Source organism: Petromyzon marinus, unplaced genomic scaffold (genome assembly GCF_048934315.1).
Source record: "Petromyzon marinus isolate PM22_M1 ecotype Great Lakes invasive population unplaced genomic scaffold, UKy_Petmar_22M1.pri1.0 PM_Scaffold_19, whole genome shotgun sequence".
NCBI lineage: Eukaryota > Metazoa > Chordata > Hyperoartia > Petromyzontiformes > Petromyzontidae > Petromyzon > Petromyzon marinus.
In genome coordinates, this window is record NW_027423157.1 from 335012 (window position 1) to 358324 (window position 23313).

Below are 23313 nucleotides of genomic sequence, written 5' to 3' on the forward strand. Positions count from 1 at the left end.
TACGCGATCTAACCCTATTCAGTTGCATGCAACCAAGTTACACTTATCGCTCAGGTATGGGGTCGCCTCAAGAAATGCTTGTAATCGATGTATTGATGATGATGCACCATGGTCCCCAGTCTCATATTGAACCCGAGACTCATGCAGTCTGTGCACTCCCAGCAGATAGTGACAGCGCAAAAGGGAGCGCGTCACCAGCATTAATTGAGTAACTCACTGGTTCGTTCATTTCGTCTTTCATCTGTTCATTCTTCAATTCATAGGTTCATTAAATTAGGTATTTATTAATTAATTAGACACTTAATCCATTTACTCATTCAGAAAATCATTGATCGCTTCTCTCAGTCTCCTTCCATGCATCAAGTCGTACGTGAAGTCACAGCTCAGTTCCCATTCGTGTTCAGCTATACAGGTGATGTCACGGCAGCTCTACACACAAAACAATGTCGTCCACGGTGGTGGAATATTGATTTGGTGCACTGCACTATAAACCAGTCAGCCATCCATAGGGAGTGTGGGGCCTGGTGCAAATCTCACCGTGTGGGATTCCTGAAGCCTTCAAACTAAACTGGAAGTCACGTAGATAGGTTCATACATAGCAAGGGTCACCAAAAAGATTTTCAAAATCATGAACAAACGAAAGATCCAGGTTCGATTTAACACAGTACATAAAATTCGTGATCTGATCCAATCTGTGAAGGATGTGATCCCTGACATGCAATACCCCCGGCGTCTACAAACTAATCTGTGTCTGTGGCAGTAGTTACATTGGGGAAACTAAGCGACATGTCTCGAACCGTGCTCGTGAACATGAGGCAGATCTGAAACACGGAAGGACCAATACCTCGGTCATGGCTGATCATTGTTTTAATGCGGTGGGCTCACAAAATTGATTTCTCTAAGATGAAGGTACTTGCAAACCCACTGGCTATCAACAAATATTCGTTCATGAAGCCATCCATATATACAGACGGACACAATTTCAACCGAGAAGATGGGTACAAACTTAGAAATCATTGGAAGGACGTTATCAACCAGTTTAAGGCATAACTGGCTGTGATGCTTCATGCCACCTTTCGATGTAAATTTAAAAAAATTCCCGTGGCTTCGGCTCTCCGATTTCACATTAACAGGTTGAATTTATCGCGCCAACGTGGCCAACTACGGATGCCGACCTCTACGTCGTGGTGGCTCTGCGATCTTACATTAACACGCTAATCTCTCACATTATCATCGCCACCCATGCACTCGTCGTGGACGCCGCTCTCCGAGCTTACATCATCATGCTAATGTCTCACATTAACATCACTAGCCCCGCCCACTTCGTTTAAGACCCTAGGACGACACCCTATAAAACAGTCTACATTCAGCAGCTTTCCTCTTTCCTCCTGATGACGATCGCTTGTGTTGTGATCGAATTGTCATAGTTTTTTGGTTTTCTTTGAACCTATCTACGTGACTTTACCGAAAGACCCAAATAATATGAATTCCTGCAGTCACAAAAGCTTTAAGTCAAATTTTAAACCAGAAGTTTTACATCTGATACCGCAACGTCAAAGCACAGGGTCCACCCACAGCCTGAGGCCCAGGGAAGTTGCCCCGATTCGCCATTACCAGGGGTGGCTGTTCCAAGCAATGGCTAACATCAGTGGAGAGTGATATCGTGTCCTCCCTTCCCTCCACTAATCTGCACTGAGCAGCGTGGTGATACATGGTTATAAAACACCTATGGATGACATGATGTGGAGAGGCCTTCGTCCAGCTGTGGATTGAAAATTGCTCAAGTAGGCTTTTTATAACATTTTAATGCATTTGGGGAGTAAGAGAGGTGCTTCGTGACACACGAGTACACACATTATTTTCTCTCGTATGTAAAAAAGTGTACTTGACTAAACAGACACTTTAGACACCATTTGGAAGTGCACGCTGAAGTGCACCTATTTGCAAAGCAAACCAGGATCAATCCACTGCTGGATGAAGCCCTCTCCATGCTGCGATTCCTCGCATCCCTGTGATGTGGCAATCCATTCAGCTCCTGTAAGCGACCTATTTTTATTTCCAGAAGCAACCTGGCCACATGATTGCTCAACGAGGTGGATTATGTGAAAATTTTTAGCAGTCATTATCTCAACGCATGTTTTTAGATGTGGAGAAAAAAACCGGGTGACCTGGAGAAAAGGATACGTGACCATGGGGAGAACATGCAAACTCCAAATACGGGAGACCCTTGAATATCACGAGTTCATAGTTCGTGATTTAGACCTATCGCCGGCAAGCTCTATGTATATCAATTTACCTATCATGGGGATTATATTTGGTCTTTAGTGAGTATACTGTACAAGGAAGTGCTATATCATTGTGTGATATTGTGGTGGGGAGCGGGCGAGGGGATTATTTGTTTACTAGCCTTTTGCCCTTCCAAGCATGGGTGTATTGCAGTTAATCTGAAACTTGCAAGCGCAAAGCAGACCGCGAAGTGATATTCATTGCATCCATTTGTGTGCAATTTGTAAGGCCGCGGTGACAGACCTATTTCATTTAAAGGTTATAATCCCTTGTTCATCATGGCGTCCTTTTTACTTAGATGTCTCAATAGCGTTATGGAGATCACGTGACGTGAGGGTTCTGCCTTTGTAGTGAGTTTATAAGTTGATGCTGAGGAGGGGAGAGGAGGCACCTCGCCCCCCCCCCATGTGGAGTGATCTCACCCACTAATTATTATCAATGGAGGGGGGTGTCCATTTGGAGGACGTCACCTGCTCATGATTAATAATGGGGGGGGGGTCCATGTAGAGGACGTAACCTATTCATGATTATATTCTATAGGTCTTTTGGTAAAGCCACGTAGATAAAAAAATAATTAAAATATCACGACGTTTCGATCGCAACACAAGCAATCGTCTTCAGGTGAGGGGATAAAGTTGCTGAGACAAGGTCTTATATAGGCCTGAGATAGGTGCATCAAGGTAGGTGGGTGGAGCTAGAGATGGTCCAACCACAGAGGCTGGGACAGTGGCCTTTGTATTGTGAGTTTAGCAAACTCCTCCGCCATCTCAGTTGAGTACTCTCTATTAACTTATTAAATAGTTAAACTTATTATATACAATAGAACCCCTCTTAACGACCACCCCATGTTAACGAGTAATCCCTTAACGACAGGCCTCCATAGAGCCCAATGTTTACTGTATAGTAGTGGTGTATAATAGTGGAGTGCCTCTGTAGAGCCCAATGTGTTCCCTTAACGATCATTCCCATTGCTAACGACGGGCTGCTGGTTTATTCTCCTTGACACGAGATCAGCAAGGTATCATGGTTCATGTGTGGCAGTTTCACCACCTGTACGCGATCACGACAGTCGACGCGGCTGACCGGGCCCCACGTTTGTGGTGAGGCACCACGGGGGCCAACGTTTTCATGGAGAAATTTGAGACTGATGCCATCCAGACTGCCACTCTACGCCCGACGTTATGGAAGAGGTACGTGGATGACACTTTTATCATCTGGCCACATGGCCGGCCTGCTCTAGACCAATTCCTCGACCACATCAATTCCATACACCCAGCCATCCGATTTACCATGGAAGTCGAAAAAGATCGCAAGCTACCCTTTGTGTATGTCCTTATTAAAAGGAGACCTGATGGTTCAATGAGCCACTCTGTCTACAGGAAAGCTACCCATACGGATGCTTACTTAAAACCGGATTCCCACCACCATCCATCCCAGAAGAATTCTCTCATCAAGACTCAATACCATAGTGCCCAATGCATTTCCGACCAGGAACACATTGCCAGTGAACTCAAGCGCGTACACCAAGCTCTCAAGGCTAATGGTTACTCCGACTACACAATCCGCAAAGCCATCACTCCAGCCATGAAGAAGAATCCTCTTGAGGAGCCATTCAAAACCATCACCTTACCCTACATTGCGGGGGTCACAAAAAAGATCTCCAAAATCCTGAATAAACACTAGATCCAGGTCCAATTCAACACAGTACATAAAATCCGTGATCTGGTTCCATCTGTAAAAGATGTGGTTCCAGACATACAGTACCCGGGCGTCTACAAACTAAGTTGCCTCTGTGGTAGCAGTTACATTGGAGAAAACAAACGACATATCTCGGACCGCATCCGTGAACATAAAGCAGACTTGAAACATGGTAGGACGAACACCTCAGCCGTGGCAGATCACTGTTATAATTCAGTGGGCTCACATGACATTGACTTCTCCAAGACGGACGTTCTCTGCAAGCCATCCGGCTTCCATGAGAGATTCGTTCATGAGGCCATCCACATATACAAACACAGAGACAATTTCAACCGAGAAGATGGATTCTGGCTTAGTAACCATTGGAAAGATGTTATAAACCATTTTGGTTCTTAATTGATTGTATTTTATGGTGACTTTCAGACCGCAGTCCATTCGTTGGCACTGCCTCTTAATACCTTTCACACGACGGTCAATGGTATGGTTTATAGCATGTTATATAATAATAAATAGTATAACATTGTAATGTTTAACATAATTCATAAGGCAATATATAGTATCGTAATTGTATAGTGAATATACAGCAGTGTGGTATACAGTAGGGTTGGTAGAATAATACATAGTGTAATATTACAAGTCTAACATTTTACAGTCTAAAGTATAGGGTATTGTAAAGTAACGCATTGTATAATTCAAGGGTGGGTTTGTCTATGGAAGTGTATATTATGGTGAATAGTCGTGTAATGTTGGAAAATTTTAGTTGGAGACATATCAATATCATGCATAATGTTAGAGCTTACATTGGGCTGTGTATACGATATTATACAATGTAGTTTAGATTGGAAGGTATAACATTACAATGTATAGTAGTCTAGTTTATGGCATGGTTGTAACGCAACACAGGACAGAGCAGCGCATCGTGGCTGTTTCTCCCCCCTCCTCCGTTCCGAGCATGGATGGACTCGTCCGTCTGAACGAGGCTCGTCGCTCTCCGTGGTGCTAACGTTGGAAAGAAGGAAAAAACCGCCACCCATTTTTTTCGCCATATGGCATTGTAATGTATAACGACTTATTATTAGTAGCTCAGCTGATGGAGAGTATATAGAGTTTATTGATAACATTGATGTAGTTTGTATTTTAGTTTTTTTATTAGTTTACTATATGGTATTCATGAGATAGTGTAGTGTATACCCAGTTACTTTATGTTTATAGCTCAATTTATTGAAGAATATATTGAGTACATTTATTATATTGATGAAGTTTCTACTTAGTTTTTTTCACATCGGTTTATTGTATAATAGTTGGGTAGTTGCAGTCCTTTAGCGTCCATATACTAAATGCCTCTGTTGAGATGGAAACTTTGACTTTAACATAGCTATTTCCGTGACCAGTCACATGCTAATCCCTCACATTAACATCATGCTAATCTCCCAGTTACATGCTAATTTCTGACTTTAACACCCTGCTGATCCAACACTTTAACGCAGCTATTTCAATGCTAAATTATCCTGTTTGATATGTAAACTCCTTTGTCAAGGCGCTTTACCTCTCCCACCTAGTTTAAACGACACTGCGAATCTTAGCAGCAGTCATTGAAGTGCTGTCGTCCCGACAGTTCTGTTCCTTCACTTGAAAGGCTACTTGTGTTGTGGCCGAAACATCGTGAAAATTTTATTTTTTATTACGTTTTATTTTTTTAATTTTTTTCCATTCTACGTTACTTTACCGAAAGAACCAAGAAGATGAATCCCTGCAGTCACGAAAGCTTTAAATCTGAACTTTGCGCAATTAAAAATCATAGTGTAAGATAAGACTACAATCGTTGTCTGCTGTGAGGATCTTCTGTACTCAGGGCCCTGAATGTTTGTGGCAAGTGAAAGTTTGTCTCAGCAAAATATAAGATTTCTCACAGTAGCATACCGTATGACCACACGTCGCTCTGCACCTTGTAGAGCCCATGGAACATGCTTTCTGAAGACATCCACTTTACAGGCAGAGGCACCTAATGGACATGACCGCATGGCCACAAGCACAACAACAATACGTTCAGTAAATTCAGTTCAGGCCGATGCATCGTGATCCGTCATACGTTTTTTGCGTCAGGCCACATTCATCTTGCCAAATTAGCGTCATCTAGCCCTCCACTACCCTGAAGGGTTAAATGTGTAGTGACATCACGGGATGTCACTGTGTAGTGCCGGCCCTAGAGAGGCACGGCGTGCGGTGTATTGACATCGCGGATACCACTCTGGTGTGGGTGTAGTACCGGCCCTAGAGGGGCTCGGTCAGCGCTGATTGATCCCGCTGGATGGCATCACGCTTGGCGTGCAGTGCCAACCCAACAGGATAGGGTGTGGGAGTGCCGGCCGTAGGAAACGGGTTACTAAATGCCATGGCATTCTGGTTGACCCGAGAGGACACGTGACCGGTTAAGTCTACAAAGGGGCCCCAAGTGGGGGCTAGGGGTGGTCACGGGGTCGGGGTCCAGATCCTGCTGCTCGATGATTCTAGAAGGTGGTCGTGGCCAAGGGCGGAGCCAGCCACGCCACAGAGAATATAAGCCGGGTCCCCCAGAGGGACCGGCGTTGTTGTTCATCCTGAAGAACCTTTGTCTACGTCTACGTTTTACCGAGTCTCCAACACATGGACTTGGACCCGAGCTGTGGTCCCGTTCTGTCGTAGCTAGTCATGTTGTAATTAGTGTAGTTAGCCTGGTGGTCACCACCACAGGTTGTTATTCTGGGCCAGTTACCCCGTGTACCACATGGAGGGGGGAGGAGGAAGGGGATTTGTGAAATTGCCCCATATTTTGAACTGTCGGCAGAGCAGGGAGATTGAATCCAATTGCCGACCTCTGGATTGCAAGTCCAGGGTGGGAGAGCCACTGCACCACCGTGTGTGGCAGCACCCCCACTCTTTTTTTTATTAGGGGCTGTGCAAAATAAAATAAAAACATTGAGTACAATTCAAGTGATGGGCCTTCCATTCCGATGATGGTGATGACATTGGCGATACTGATAATGATGCTGATGATGCTAAGTAAGGTGAAGGACTCACTTTGCCCTTCACCACATAGTTGGGGTCAGTCTGGACGTTCCGTGCCAGCCCAAAGTCGCAAATCTTGGCGATGTGTCCATGCGTTACCAGCAAATTCCTCGCAGCCAGGTCGCGGTGGATGCACTAAAAAAAAGAAAAAAATTCCCTGTGTGGCCTTCAACAAACTTGGGGCAACTTCTGTGAAGGTCGGCCACGGTACACGACGGGGTGGGTGCCCAGCACCACGCCCGGCCGCCTTTGTCTCCCCAGTGTAGATGTTTACACACCGCACCAGGTACTCATTTGAGACTGAGTCCATCTGGGGAGGCCCAAGACCGGTTCAGATAATTGTCACTGGTGTTGGCCGTGAGCGGGAATTGAACTCTGGCCGTTGGGTTCGTAGCGCAGTGAACTAACCACTGAGCGACCACTCGCCACCCAGACAGACATATTAAGGGCAACAAAGACGTGCACCACAGACACAGTCACATACAAAGACACAGTTAAACACGCACAGTCACAGAGATACAGTTAAACATACTCTTTGGTTCTTTCGGTAAAGTAACATAGGTATAAAATAAAACAAATCACGACGTTTCGGGCGCAACACAAGCGTCCCTCATCAGGTGGGAAAGCATGATCTGCTGCTGAGGCAGACTGTTTTAAAAGGTTTGAAATAGGTGTAGCCCAAGGGTCATAAAGAAGTGGGCGGGGCTAGTGATGTTAATGTGAGAAATTAGCATGTAAATGTAGATCGGAGAGCGGCCTCCTCGACGAGGGCTTCAAATCAAGACAGTTAAACACGCGCAGTCACACATGGTCAAATTGAAACACAGAGGTGAATTTCCGGAGGTTCTTAAAGATGGTCATGGCCCTGTAGGGAAAGAGGCAGACAGGCACGGAGACACATACAGAGAGACACAGAGACAGGTTAAAATCATCACGTATTTTCATCATTATGTTCCACCACTATTTAAACCGAGGAGAGAGGCTCACTGCTGATTCACTCCTCTCGCGAGTCACGTTCTTGTGAGCGAGGAAGGCCATACCGCTCGCGACCTGCTCCGAGAAGCTCCGGAGGTTGTCCACCCCGGATGGAGTAGAGTCGCTCACGATCGCTTCTCCGACGACGACGTGTCCCAGCCTGCGGCGCACAAGGAAGCCCGGACGATTCAGAAATGCCCTAACTATAGAGTATCTATAGTAGATCATCGATTATTCGGCGGCTACGGGGGGGAAGGGGACGCCAAATTTTTTTAACAACGCCGGATATTCACTACATAATAATTTTAAAAGCTAATTTTTTGCACATTCTTGCATAGCATTGTTTTAAAATGTTGTGAATGTTTTGTTGTCTTTTAAATTAGTTTACTATATGAAATTGGTATGAATGAACATACAAATACACACAAATAAATATCCTACTGTAAAATGTAACCTATTTACTGTATCGTACTTACCAATCCAATCTCAAAGACTCTGAATGGAGTGATGTATATACGTGCAGTATTGTCATTTTTTAAGTTGTATTTAGTGTATAATGTACCGTCTATAATATTTAACACTGAAATCAAGTCGGTGGCCGCTCTGGTTAATGCCGCGGTCTACTTCGCAGTAGACACTGTTAGAGCGAACACGTACATGATTCGAAAAAGAGAGTCGGCCAAGTGTTGTGTGGTGTAATTATCCAAATTTGAGGAATTTACTCGCAAATTATTCCATCGGGGAAGCTGCCTAATAACATCACAAACCCACTTGGCAGGGTAAAGCCCGCTTGCAAGGCTGTGGCTGCACAGGGGCAGCTGCCCCCAGTCCATGAAAACTGGTATTGATGTAGTTTACGAATCGCCATGGGCGGCATGGTGGCACATTGGTAAGTAACCCTTGCGCCTTGCAGCAAGAAAGCTGGGTTTGATTCCTGACTCGGGCGCGTTTCGGCGTGGAGTTGTCATCTTCTCTCCCCCTGTTCGTGAGTGTGTAAGTGCAATGAAGTGTTTGAGTGTGTGAGTGAGTGAGTTAGCGTGAATGTGTAAGTGTGTGAAGATTGTATGTTCTCCCCCTCTTCTGGGTCTCCTCCGCGTTCTCGAGTTGCCTCCCATAGTAAAAAAAAATACCCAATACAACGAGTCTGGCATTGGGCAAAACATCCCAATACTGAAAAATCACCTGCAAATTACTCAATTGGGACTACACAGTGACGGCAAAAACTTCGCAGGACCCTCATGAAGAAGTCTTGAGTTTTTGCACAGTAAACAAATGTAATAATAAATCTTGACTTAAAGCTTTTGTGACTGCAGGAAGACATATTCTTTGGGTCTTTCGGTAACGTCACGTAGATAGGTTCAAATAAAATAACCAAAAATAACAAAAACTACGACCTTTCGATCGCAACACAAGCCTTCGTCATCAGGAAGAAAAAAAGAGAGGGGGACAGCTGCTGAGCTAGACAGTCTGCCTTATTTGAACCGGTGTTGTGCCTATCCTAGGTAAACTCTGTCTTAAATGAGTACCTGGTGCAGTGTGTAGACATGAGCACTGGGGAGACAGATGTGGCTGCATGCGCGTGGTGCTGGCCACCCACCTCCTCGTGGGCCATGCCGCCTAACAGCAGCACAGTCTGTTAAGGCTTATTTGGGTGATCTTCATCTTTGTTGTACGCTTGTGCCATCTTGTGTGTCCGCTGTCACAGATTCCAGGCTACAACCCTCCGGAGTCCACCCCATGGGGCTCCCCTTCTCCCCGGCCTAAAAAACCCAGACAGTACTCGTGCATCATGCATGCGGTGTCAACAAGAGGTAAGAGGTGCATGAGTGGGCACACACTCTGGGTTTCACATCTGCAGAGTTAGTTAAGTGTACAATGTGCTCGCAAGCAGAGGTGAACAATAAAAAATCAGTGGCGGTTATGAGAAACGCTACCCTGAAGTAACGGGCGGTTTGCACTCTGAACTTGCAATCCAGAAGTTACTGGTTCGTTTTTCCATCGCAGCGTTTGAAACAGTGGCGCAATTTTCTTACATTTACAATTTTTTCCTTGCCAACCAGTACAAACAGCCAGGTGAGGTGTATAAGCGTCACTATGTATGAATAGTTTAGGACATCTTATGCTCACAAACTCACCCGTTCACGCACTCAACCACCAACTCAATCTCACTCAAACCACCAACTCACTCTCACTCAAACCACCATCTCACTCAAACCACCAACTCACTCAAACCACCAACTCACTCAAACCACCATCTCACTCAAACCACCAACTCACTCAAACCACCAACTCACTCAAACCACCATCTCACTCAAACCACAAACTCACTTAAACCACCAACTCACTCAAACCACCAACTCACTCAAACCACCACCATCTCACTCAAACCACCATCTCACTCAAACCACCAACTCACTCAAACCACCAAACTCACTCAAACCACCATCTCACTCAAACCACCATCTCACTCAAACCACCATCTCACTCTAAAAGGTTGAAGGTTAAGGTGCAGGCAGCCCTGAAAATATATTGGCTCGCACCACTGTAAGCTCCCTTCTGGAGGATATGTTGTTGAGCCAGACGTTTGGAAGAGGTGGGAGTAACCCACATGTTACCCACACACGAACTGCCGATGGACTACCCATTGACAGTGCTGAGTGGACAACGGCAGGGCCAGTGAGGGGGGATTTAAGAAACGGTTCAATCACCTGCCGCGCTTGGAGGACGAACCGGCGGCATTTGGGTCGCCAAGCCCAGTGTGATAACCGTCACATTATGGCAGCATCATAATCTGAATATTTTTCCTGGATCAATCCGATGAGCTATAAAGCTCTTTTTCACAGGTGTCCAGCACCACTTCATCATTTGGATGAGGGGTTCCTGAATCAGGTGAGAGACAGATTTGTCCTCCTCTACCAGGTGAGGTCGGGCAATTTTACTTCTCACTTCACCTTCCTCACCTCAACTGGTAAGGTAGGAAAATCATTGCTCCTGAACTAGGTGAGAGCCCAATCAGGTGTGACCTGTGGTGCATAAGGGGACCACACCAATGATAAAAAAATACTAAACTCTTTTTTATTTTCTTGGTTCTTTCGGTAAAGTCTCGTAGAAGGAAAATAATAAAAATATAAAACAATACAATTCTCGTGACGTTTCGACTGCAACACAAGCAATCATCATCGCTTCTACGTGACTTTAACGAAAGAACCAAGAATATGAATCCCTGCAGTCACGAAAGCTTTAAATCAAAATGTATTTTTTTATTTATTTACCAAGGTCACATCTATAACAGCAGCCACTATACCCGACCAGTGTTACTCATTTCTACTTTTACCTATTATTATTATTATGATTAGTGTGTGGACCCACCACAATGCGTTATACCCCTGTTACAACTTTATCACCTTAGTTCTCATATGATCTCCGATGCTAAGCAGACTTAAGCCTGGGCTTGCCCTGAGCTACAGACGTGTGACTGTCAGGTGACCAGGGGATGGCAGTGCTGAGTGTTTTCTTCAGCTGCAAGCCGAATGTGGGGAGTTGTGTCGACTGACAGGCAAAGCTGTACCAGCTCAGCGCTCAGACCTCTTGAGACACACACCCACATTACGATCATATGATATAATAATGTTTAGTTTTAGTTGGAGCGCCGTTCATGCAAATTGCATGAACAATGTCACTACAGCCAAGCGGTGAGCCAGCACCAACAATTGCCCAAGCTCTATATACCAATATATTCCAGCCAATGTATGCGTGTTTATTCACGTAGGGGGGCAACACTTTATCCCATACAGAAGGGACAGATAATATTAGTCCACATTTTGCTCAACTGCCTTTTGGCATATCCAGGGTATGGCACTTCCTGCATGCTCACGGGAAAGAAGTTTCACAACATTTGCGTGATCCATGAATCCTCGCCTCAACGGTGTTGGATTACAGGCGTGCACCACCGCCGCCCGGCTAATGAATGCTCCCCTCGTGTGTACGTTTGCGTGTGTGCTTGCTTCTCAGATTGACCTGCTGGAGGACCCGTGCCTGCTTAACGTGGTGATTCTGCAGACGGTGTTGCAGGAGATCCGCCATCGCTCCGCTCCTGTCTACAAGAGACTTCGCGACATCATCTCCACTCCGCAGAAACACTTCTACGCCTTCACCAATGAGCACCGGTAGGCGCAGCTCTCCAACCGGTCCTAGCCATCACGCCAATCCAGTGTGCACGGCACACGAATTGACCCCTCTTTACTTCTGAACTGTGGCACACGGTGGCGGTTGGTGGCGCAAAGTCTCGTTGGGACTGTTTCCCAGTGCCATGAGGGCCAGCGGAGTTTGGTGGCATAGTGGCGTTGTGCATAAGGCTGCCCCTGTCCAGATGGCCAAGGATTGGTAGCTGATTTTTTCGCCAGGGCTGAAATTAATTGCACTCCTTTTATTGAATTTTGGCACTCCGTGGGGTGGAGTTTGAATTGTATGTATGTTGAACTTCCTTCACACAGTACATAGCCAACTGTGCTACGTACAGTTGAGATAATAAGCTGTGCATCTGATTCGGCTCGTGGGACTGAACGCCCCCGTGGCTTGAGTTACCGAGCAGAAAGGCGTTTTATAAATGTAATTCATGATTATTAAATACATTTCTTGTCATTAAAACTGGATTCCTGAAGGCGTTTCCAGCACTCGGAGGGAAACCTCTGACATGCCTAACAACTCACGGAACTACATGATTTACACTTCTCGCAGAGCTGTGCTCATTTTACTGCCCCAGAAGAGGTACACATTTCCTAGTCGACCTCTTAAGCACCATTTCAACTCCACAACTTTGTTACTGTGACTCGCGTGGAAGTGATTACACAGCAACGCCCAGTGTGATTGTCTAACAGCGCCGTAACTTGATTGTCGTGTGTCTCAGAGACACGTACGTGGAGCAGGAGAAGGGAGAGCCTTCCAATGACCGTAACGACCGAGCCATCCGATATTCTGTGTTGACTATTCCACCTGAAGACGGAAGCTTGTGTTGCCTCCGAAACGTCGTGATTCAATTGTTTTCTTTTATTTTGTTTTATTTTATCTACGTGACTTTACAGACTAAAACCAAAGAGTATGAATCCTTGCAGTCACGAAAGCTTCAAATCTTGTCACACTGCTTTTCACATGTAACAGCCCTCTTTTTCAATCCACTGCTGGGTGTGGGCCTCGTTCTGTGCGAGGTTGTGCAAGGTTGTTTGACCGTACGGTAGATCCCCGTTGAATGCGCGTTCACACTACGCGTTTTGGCTTTAACACGGTTTTACCTTTTTATGGAAAGTGTTTAGATTTTAACGCTCAACCGCGCTCGCTACATTGCAAGTATAGCGCGTGGTCACGGACTACTTTTCTGAGCGGCGTCGGTGTTAGCAGTGTTGTTGGATGATGCTAGAAGCTGTAGTACTGATGTATGCTGTGGTACCCAGCGTACCTTCCTCTTCCTCGGTCTTTGTTCCAGCAGGATCTTTGTGCGTGGAGCGTCATCTCGCTCCCTTATATTTTTCACTCACCATATCTCTCACTTGAGATTTAATTAAAGGAGTGTCATACTTAGCATATTGATAGAGATACTATATAAACACAACACATTTTAAAATAAACATGTAAAACAGTGTACTGTGCTATCAAAAAATATATATTGGTAAATAAAGTCATGGTTTGTCAGTAGAGCAGAAAACAATAAGATCTATTTATATCTGCCAACCGTACACTCGTTGAGCACACGTTTGGCTGATTTATACACCAGTTCTCTTCATTGCAATTTAACTAAATCACCGAGGCGATCCAAAATTTAGATAACAGCGTATGAGGATGTGTGCACTTGATGTTGGCCATTAAAGTGAATTGTTCTCGTCTTCAAATGATCAATGAGTGTCAGCCTCCGATCAGTAGAACTACAGGTAGGCATCACCTCAATGAGCACATCAACAAGATTAGGGAGGAGTGTGATATCACCTGGCTATGGGGTCAGCCTACAGCTGCGTGCCAGCTCATCTGGCTGGACATCCACGTTTATATGGGGCATTGTTCCCGAGCATGTCCAGTCACATTATAATGGAGCTGAATTTGTTTCACCACAATGCCAAATGACACGTGTGTACGACACCATCTGGCCAGCCACAAATCTCTTACATGCTCTTCATTGTGGTCGTGAGGTCATGGGTGTTTGCAAAGAGATAGCCCTCACCCTAATAGAGAGCGGGGATCACAACACCTTCACGTGGCCTTATCAAATGCACAGTCCTTCATTCTAGGACTGTATATCGTTTCCTTGGCGATTACAAGCAGCGATTTTGCTAAACCCTGTTTGTTTGGTATGCTTCTCTCTCTGTGGCCCCTGTTGTATCTGTGTTAGTTCCCCCCTACTTGAGTGTCTGTATATACATCTGGGGTTATGTTTCTTATCTCTCGTAAATTTAGCTCTTCTGTACCTGATGATGGCTGCTTGTGTTGCAACCGAAACGTCGTACGCTATTATGTTATTTTATTATTTCTTATTCATACGTGACTTTACCGAAGAAAACAAAGAGTAATTCCTGCAGTCACGAAAGCTTTGAATCAAGTCTGTAGTGCCTCTTGTTAAACAGTGCTTCAATTAAACAGGAAAATTAATAAATCCAGCAGGCATGACTTGAAAAGTAACAAATTTACATTTTGGGTGGCACTCTAAATCGTCCGGTAAATCGTGTCGCCAATTATAATTTCTGCGTTTATCTGCGCGTGTCTGTGTACCCCCAGTGGAGGAATACGTGCGCAGCTTGCTGGACAACCCTGAGTTGATTGACCGTCTGGCACTGGCCTCGGAGCAGGTGAGACTCCGTATGCGTGCATCAGCTCTGCCCCCCCCCTCATATTTATGGTGCGGGCCTGTACCCTTGCCCGACCCCTCACTTCCGCGTTGCATCCAGCTGCCTCACTGAAGAAAGGGACACTTGCCTTGCGCTGAGTACGACGTTTCGCTGGTTGTAATCGCCAGGGAAACGATATACTCGATTTGTAAGTGTTGTGGGTTTACTCTCCAATACACTGGCGTGCTGCAGTAGTAACTAATTGACACGTTTTGTTTTACGTAACAAACCTTACTAATTGGCTGTACCTGGTTAACTGCACACATTTACGCGCTCTTACCCAAAAAACCTTTATTATGGATAATTTTGGTCGCGATAGAATACGAGTTAAACAGCTCCCTTTTAGAACATCTCATCCTCACCAGCAATGGCCAATCAATCAAATAAATCCTAGATTTATAACGTGGCATATTTAGCAAAAAGCAGAGACGGAAGGGTGAAACTCTAGAGGTAGCTCTATGATATCCGCTTTTGTGGAACGTTCTCTAACACGGATGGCCGTACTGCTCTGAGATAAATCAGACTGGATCCTTCGTCTCGTTACGTGATGGCGGTTGCAAAATTGTTGTTGACGCGTGCATGTGCCGTGCGTGTGCTGTGTACGTGTGCAGGATGTGGTGGAGTCCCGGGTAATCTTCCCCGAACATCTCCCGCAGTCCCAGCTGCAGCAAGGTGTGCGCTCCGGCCGGTTTGTCCAGGGAACCTTCCTTGCGAGTCGTGAGAATTACCTGGAGGGGACTCTGAGGGTGCGAGGGGACGGTGACAGTGATAAAGAGGTACACGTTTCACAAGCCTGCCTCTGGAAGGAACAATGCTGTTCGATCGTATCTGTGTGAGTTTTAAAAACAAATTTATAATGAAGCAGTGGCATAGCGTTCTTGGCATGAGCAGTAGCTCTTAACCTTTACTGCAAGACTGCAGTAAAGGTTAAGAGCTACTGGGCTAAAATATTTGTATGTTGAACGTCTTTTGCACCCTACGTAGGTGTCGTAGCCTGGCTCATGTCCCCCCGGCCTGTGGGTCCTGGTGCAGTTGCACTGCCTGCACACTCAATAGCTACGCCACCACAACCACAGTATATACGTTAATTGTGACTACTTTAATAATAGGGTTTTCCCCTTTTTTTCTGGCAACAAAACTGAAACCTTTTACAAGGAATCATGTGTGCATTAACCACAATACTTGTGGTCAAAATGCAAACAAAAAAAACACACTATGATAATATATGCATTGTCGATTTAAAGCTTTCGTGACTGCAATGATTCATCTTCTTTGGTTCTTTCGGTAAAGTCACGTAGAATGAGAATAAAATAATAAATTGTTAAATAAAATAACACAATATTCCCACGACGTTTCGGCCAGACAGTCTCGTCCCTTCACCTGATGAAGGCCGCTTGTGTTGTGGCCGAAACGTCGTGAGAATATTATTGTGTTATTTTATTTTATCAATTTATTATTTTATTCTCATTCTACGTGACTTTACCGAAAGAACCAAAGAAGATATGCATTGTCCTTGAGACTGATTGGTCCACACCAGGGACGGCTTTCTTTTGAGCCTCGACCCAATTGGTGCGAGACCAGAGGACGCCAAAAGGCGTACGCATATATTGCAAATATTATCACTGTGTTTTTGTTTGCATTTTCACCACAAGTATTGTGGTTAATGCACACGTGATTCCTTGTAAAAGGTTTCAGTTTTGTTGCCAGAAAAAAGGGGAAAAACCCTATTATATTTTGGTACTGGCAAAGGAGGTCTAATGATGGTTGTGACTACTTTGTTAACAAATTGAATGGTCTATTTCCACCCCCAAAATGTAACGTTAAATAACAATTAGGTACATTGGCCCTTTGTTGGAAAAAAAAAACAGTCCAGAAATTGCCCTGCTTGAACATATGTTACTGAAATACATTGGTTTCAGAAGATTCATGGGCTCATAGTCCTACATTTTAAAGTGTTTATTCGTGGTATTAAAACTCTTGTACAGTAAAACCTTGGATTGCGAGCATAATTCGTTCCGGAAACGTGTTTGTAATCCAAAGCACTCGTATATCAAAGCACTCGTATATCAGTTGTGATCACGTGACGCTCGGCAGTACAAAGCTGCTCGTATTGCAAGACCCTCGCTCGTTTATCAAATTAATATTTATTAAAAATTTTGCTCGTCTTGTAAAACACTCGCAGACCTAGTTACTCGCAATCCAAGGTTTTACTGTATATGCTGCTCTCTAACAGCACTTGGCCCAGCGGTCTGTTAAGGCTATACGGGGGATCTTTTTTGTCTCCGTGCAGGTGTTGATCCAGGGGCTGCAGCATTTAAACCGCGCGATGCACGACGACATCGTGTGCGTGGAGATGTTCCCCGAGGAGCGCTGGGTTGCCCCCTCCTCGCTGGTCCTGCACGATGAGGGCGTCGCAGGGGACGTTGCAGAAGAGAATGAGGAGGATGTGGTGAGTGGAGCGTCAACACTGCCGAACCAAAATCAAACCCAGACACCTGCAGTGTGCGTGTCTCTCTCCCCGTGGTCGCATGGATTTTTCTCCAGGTCCTCCGGCTTTTCCCTCCACAGTTACAATCTGACATGCACTTAGAGTATTTGGCTGCTATCAATTGAAAATGTGATAAGATACTTCATTGAACGATCATTTGTGGCCAGGTCACTTAAAAAGAGCTATATAGCTCTCAGGGTCCTTACCTGGTAAAGTTATTTAGTTTATAGTTTTTAAATAGTTTTAAAATAGTTTAAACAAAGAATAACAACAAAGACTCAACCACTTCAAGAGAGACCTTAAACATAATGAACTCCGTGTGACCAGACAACAATCCACATTAGAGATGCTGTTAGCTTGATTTTGCCTTTATTAAATGACTTAACATTACATTACTTCAAAATCAAGTCAGGAGTGCTAATCATTTCGTACAATTTTTGTATGTACGTAGGGGATATTTGACCATACTTCGGTGCGGGTTGGTGAAGGGGGGGGGGGGCATAGATCTGGAGCATAGAAGGACAGGACAACAGTTCATTTTGCTGTACTGCGCTCTGCTGCCAGCCATTTTGGCGCAGAGCCTATACCACCTGTTATGCATATCCAGGCTCAACACGGCGTCGCTTCCACGGTCTGAGCTGGGTCACAGGGTGGCCTCTATATTGAAAACTAATTTCTTTAGAACTGCTTTTTGTATTTATATTGTTGTCCTTTCCGCGCACCTCCGATTAGCATGGTTGGCTGTGTACGGTGCGAAATAAGTTCTACATGCATACATACCACAGTGACAAAATGCAAAACATAATAAAGTACAGCAATGAAGTTAATTGAAATTGGCACGAAAACAACCGTGGTTTATGAAAAGTCGACAATATTTCACAAACATAAACAAGTGTTAGATATTAAATCGCATGTAGTGCAAGTTGGCTTGGGCAGAATATTTATAGAATGATCATTTCACAGTTATACTTATAAAAACGTTACGTAAACATTAAACACATATAGGGTGACTGATGTGCTAAGCAGGTAAGAGAAAATGTCAATGACAATTGCAAGTGAAATCATAAAGAATCGAGAGATTAAGCATCAAATTGTGAATTAGATGGGAGGGTAACCTTTGTTGTAGTTAATATTGGTCGCAAAAGCCTACGCGTTTTTTAAACGTGTGGTATCTGATGGGCGTGTTCCGGTTGATTCTATCAATCGCCAGAACTGTTTTAACTTATCAATATTTACGGAGGACTCCTCACTGTGATCTTTTGTCATTTTAACAAAGCGTCAGTCTCATTATTGACATTGATGAGACACAGCATGAAACCACATCTGCAGGTTAAGCGCTATTGTTTTGGATTGCTCCTTCCCCTTCAAGCCATATTGTATTGTGTTACGCAGTGAGCTGGTAAAAAAATAGTTATTTCATTATTTCAGTGTGTGAGAGAGACGCTACTGTGGTGAGTGCTCATTTGAGTTTGCGTTGTCATCTCCCGGTGCTATCCCAGCTGCTGCTGCTGCTGTCGTCGCTCTTGCTTAGATTACGCAACACGATGTTTGTCCTTTGTTTTGGTCTCCAGCTGAAAGCCGAAAGTGGGAAGATGCGTCGGCCCACTGGCAAAGTGGTCGGCATCATCAAGCGGAACTCGAGGCCGCTGTGCGGCATGCTCATGCCCAGCCCAATCAAGGAGGTGGGCTGATCTGCATGTGTGTGTGTACATGTGGGGAGCGGTGATGTAGCGGTTAGCGCGCTGCGCTACGAATCCTGGGACCCGAGTTGGATTATATTTATCGCTCATAACCAATAAACAGCGGCAAATGTCTGAACCTGTCTTGGGCCCTTCCCTAGGTCGACTCGGCCATAAATGAGTCTCTGATGTGGCATGTAAACATCAGCGCTGTGGAGACAAAGGCGGTCGGGCATGGTGCTGTCCGTACCCACCCCGTCGTTTGCCGTACCAGCTTGAATAGGTGTGTGCTGACGGCACTCGCCCAAACATTTTGTTGAATGCCTTACTGGGGGATCTTTGTGCGTGTTGCAGGCCACCCGCCACCTGTTCACGCCCGCGGACCGCCGCATGCCACGAGTGCGGGTGGAGACAAGACAAGCAGCGTCCCTGCAGGCCCACCGCATCGTGGTGGCCATCGATGGCTGGCTGCGACACTCCCGCTACCCGAATGTACGACTGCACCGTGACGCCCCGTACGCCGTGACACCTCACCCGTCCAACCCGTGGTCGGCATCGTCGGGCTCATCCTTCTGTCACTTTCCGCACGGCCACGCGGCTCTGTATGCAATACAGCCGTCGAACCCAAAACACGAACGGTGACACGGTGAATTGGAAGTCAGGGTGGATGAGCTGGCACCACTGTGATTTTTTGTTTGAAAGCATGGCAAACTCACCTGTGATTTAACCTAGGTTATTAAGGTGTTGTAAGTTGATAGTCTCAGCCCAGTCACCAATAACTGCACCAAAAACGATATTAAATTTGGTCGTGCACTTCGATTGTTTAATTTCCATCTCTGAGAAAACTACTGCGTTTGACTGCCATGTGATGAACATTACTTTGATTGGCAGAGTGGTTGGAAAAGCACTGCGCCCCTACAATTTGGACCGCATTTCACTTCATTGGATCTTAGAAGTAGCTCTGTTATGTCTGCTCCTGTGGGTCGTCCTTGACCACGAAGGGTGGTATAGATTGCTTGTCTTTTGTGATACCATTAACACAATGAGAAAAAAAATTAGTGAAAAGTTAAATATATTGTTAAGATGTATTCTTTGGGTTGTATCTTTGTTTAAACAGATGCCGGTTAATATTCTACATCATGAACGTTAGGTACAAGGTTGGCATTGTGGTTGTGCTTTTCATACCTATTTGTCACTGCACAACCGAGCGGCACCATGGCTGGCACGGTTTAGTAGGCTGCAGGTTGTTTATCCGCTGCAAAAGCGGATCCATGCCATGGACGGTCAATGCTTTGAACAAGTCTAGGCACGTGCAGATGACGCTGTGGTGCCACGTCCCCGTGGTGTACCGACTGCCGTCACACAATTAACGTGTCGCTAGCCCCGCCCCTGGCCCTGTTCGGCCCCCGGATAGATTTGGATGCCTTGTGGGGCCAGCATACTACGGTTTGGTTCCGGTTCGACACGGCAAAAAGCCAGTGGGTGACCACAGACACCTCGAGAGATCTGCGCTGTCTGGGTTCCAATGTACCAGTGGAAAAGGGATACCGGTGACGATTGGCCACGTATGTGCATATGCATGTTGAACTTCTTCCGTACCATACGTAGACAACCGTGCTAATCGTCGGTGTGCTTGTGCAGGGCCATTTTGTGCGCTCTCTGGGCGAATGTGGGGATAAGGAGATGGAGACAGAGGTGCTGCTGCTGGAGCACGACGTGCCACACCAGCCCTTCAGCCAGGCCGTACTTGCATGCCTGCCCCTCCCACGTTCAGCATCACAGCAGAGGTACGCATGAGACGTGTGACGATATGTCAATTCATCGATTGAGTTCAATTCTTACGCCTGCGGTGTGTTGGTGTGTTTGGTCGTGCATGTGAGAATCCTTTACTTCTTTATTACAAGGCCCATGGGCCACTGGTGGCCCCTGGTGGCCTTTGGTGTGGCCCAAGACGTGTGGCCCCTGAAGTATAGGCCCCCGACAATAGACAAATGTGAAAACACCCCCCATCATCATCATCGTGCTGTCAAACCTCAATAGTTTCAAGATGTTTGGCCTGCGTAGAATACCTTCTAGAGGGCCTCTCTGGAGCTCTCCCTCCAGTCGAGGTCCTTCCGCTGCACTGGCATGAACGAGAAGCCACGGGGCTCTACACCTTTACTGCAGACCGTATATATAAAAGCCGTCGACCTGAAAGAAAGTCGATGGCTCGGACACATCATCGTAAGAAGAGAGGAAATTCACATCGGAGGAAGGAAGGCGACGGACTTATGGAAGCACCAGGGCGGAGACCCAAGAGGCAGGCCTCGAGAGATGCGGATCAAAGTGGTGAGCCAGGATGTGGAGGACTCTGCAGTGGCCGTGGAGATGGTCCAGTACAGAAATGAATGGAGCAAGGGGACTACAGACTTTTCTCCTATAACGCTGTACTTGCGTTCCTGAAGAACAACGAATTGTGGAAAAATCGCATAATTAATAATATAGGGTAAAGCACAGTCCGCGATAACATGTGAGATGCGTACGCAGGCTTAACAAAGACTTCGGATACGTGAGTAGCATCTAGAAGCATCGAGCAGCATCCCGCCTTGTGTGATGCTGCACTGAGGCAACCGTACAACCGCTTATTCTGCCTCGCACAACGCAGTTCTGTTCACTCGATCGCCTTTTTTCCAATTCACATCCATGTTATGAAAAAAATGTGTTCCCTAATGCATTCATCGTATTATATCTAATTCACGATGTGAAAACACGCGGAGTTATAGGAGAACGGACCCTACTTTGAAAATATTCAGTCGCCTATTGAGAAGATAGAACGCCATTAGAATGAAGTTGGTTTACCCATGTATGGCTCACCCTGTGTTTTGTTTGTTGTAAGGCAGCGTTTTGTTGAACTTGGTGCTGTGTGTGTCCCGTACAAGGACCAGGCTGGCAGGGAGGACCTCCGTGCGTTGTCCATCTGCAGTGTGGATCCTCCAGGCTGCACAGACATCGACGATGCCCTACACTGCAAACCGCTCGACAATGGGAACACCGAGGTATTCATTTGGTGGTGGTAATCGTGGTCACGGTCGCGGTAATTCGTGCCTATTCCTTTCATGGTTTTGTCAATGCTAGCGGAGGTGACAAGGGGTGTTTAGTGGCACAATGATAAGTGCACTGCACATTCATCCTGTCAAGCTGGTTTATCCAGTCATGGCTAACACCGGTACAGAGTGATATATAAAAAGACTGCCCAAGTTCTCCCCTTCACCACCTGCATTGACCATCGTAATAAAGCAAGGTCAAATGACAATCGCGACCCATTACGGCATGGAGAAGCCCTCATCCTGCAGTGGATTGACAAAGGGGTGGACAATATTCCTGTTATTAAGTTTCCAAACATTGTTGCCTTAGTGCCCGTATTCTTGGTCTCTGCTCGGCTCAGGACTTCAACATGGCTCGGTTCTGGGTTGATCTGCTCCGTTGCCTCCAAAGATGTATGAGTGGCTCAGCTGTGCCTTGGCTCAGGCTCAGCTCACGGAAATTCTGAGCGTGGCTGGGACCATGCAGAGATATACGAGGAGGCACAAGGGACACGGAGGCTCAGGGCTGGAACCATGCTTAGAGGCAGCTCGGGTTTTAAGCGTTGCTTTGATGTGGCTTATTGAAAATTAGAATCAGAATATTTATACTGGAGGAATCCGATGAGCTATAAAGCTATTTTTCACATGTCCAGTAGAGGCGGGTAAGAACATTACAACAACAAACAGTACAAAAACATCATAGTAGTGCAAAGGACAAGAAAAATAAACAAATAACCCAAACACAAACAAATACAACGAAACCATCCCCATCCTACCAGGCAAAGCCCACTGAGGTATTGATTTATTTTTGATTAGTGACCTGGCCACAAATGAATAGCTCAACAAAGTGGCCCATCATTTGGACATTTATAGCAGCCAAAATAATAGAAATAATCTCAATGCATGTTGCGCGAGAGCCAAGCCTGCGCCAAGCCATGGCTAAGACCCCACTGGCCTAAGTGTCCACGTCACTGGCCGAATGCCTGGTTCACAATGAATGCACCAGGTAGTAATGGGTGTGCATTTCATTTCACATTGTGCTTTGGTTGGAGTGGCTATGGTGGAGGTTATGCATGCATGTGGAGTGAGCGACTTCCGACAGACGTCTAGTAGAAGGCGTCTTATTTATTAAAAGCACACAGGGCGATACACTTCGTAACGCGGCTACACCTAGGCTGTACAAGCACGCAGCCCATCTCCGTCCTGCGTAG

General features: G+C 45.7%; 1 protein-coding gene across 1 annotated transcript in view; it reads left to right on the forward strand.

The window, feature by feature from the left end:
* The first annotated feature begins 14743 nt into the window (after positions 1-14743).
* The window catches only part of LOC142922856 (exosome complex exonuclease RRP44-like), a 37860-nt gene continuing 29290 nt past the window's right edge, over positions 14744-23313 (forward strand). The window contains exons 1-7 of the mRNA XM_076063799.1: positions 14744-14834; positions 15485-15649; positions 17164-17322; positions 18933-19043; positions 19395-19532; positions 20682-20831; positions 21965-22074. Coding sequence (XP_075919914.1) covers positions 17200-17322; positions 18933-19043; positions 19395-19532; positions 20682-20831; positions 21965-22074 — 632 coding nt within the window. The 5' untranslated portion in view covers positions 14744-14834; positions 15485-15649; positions 17164-17199. The remainder of the gene's footprint in view (positions 14835-15484; positions 15650-17163; positions 17323-18932; positions 19044-19394; positions 19533-20681; positions 20832-21964; positions 22075-23313) is intronic.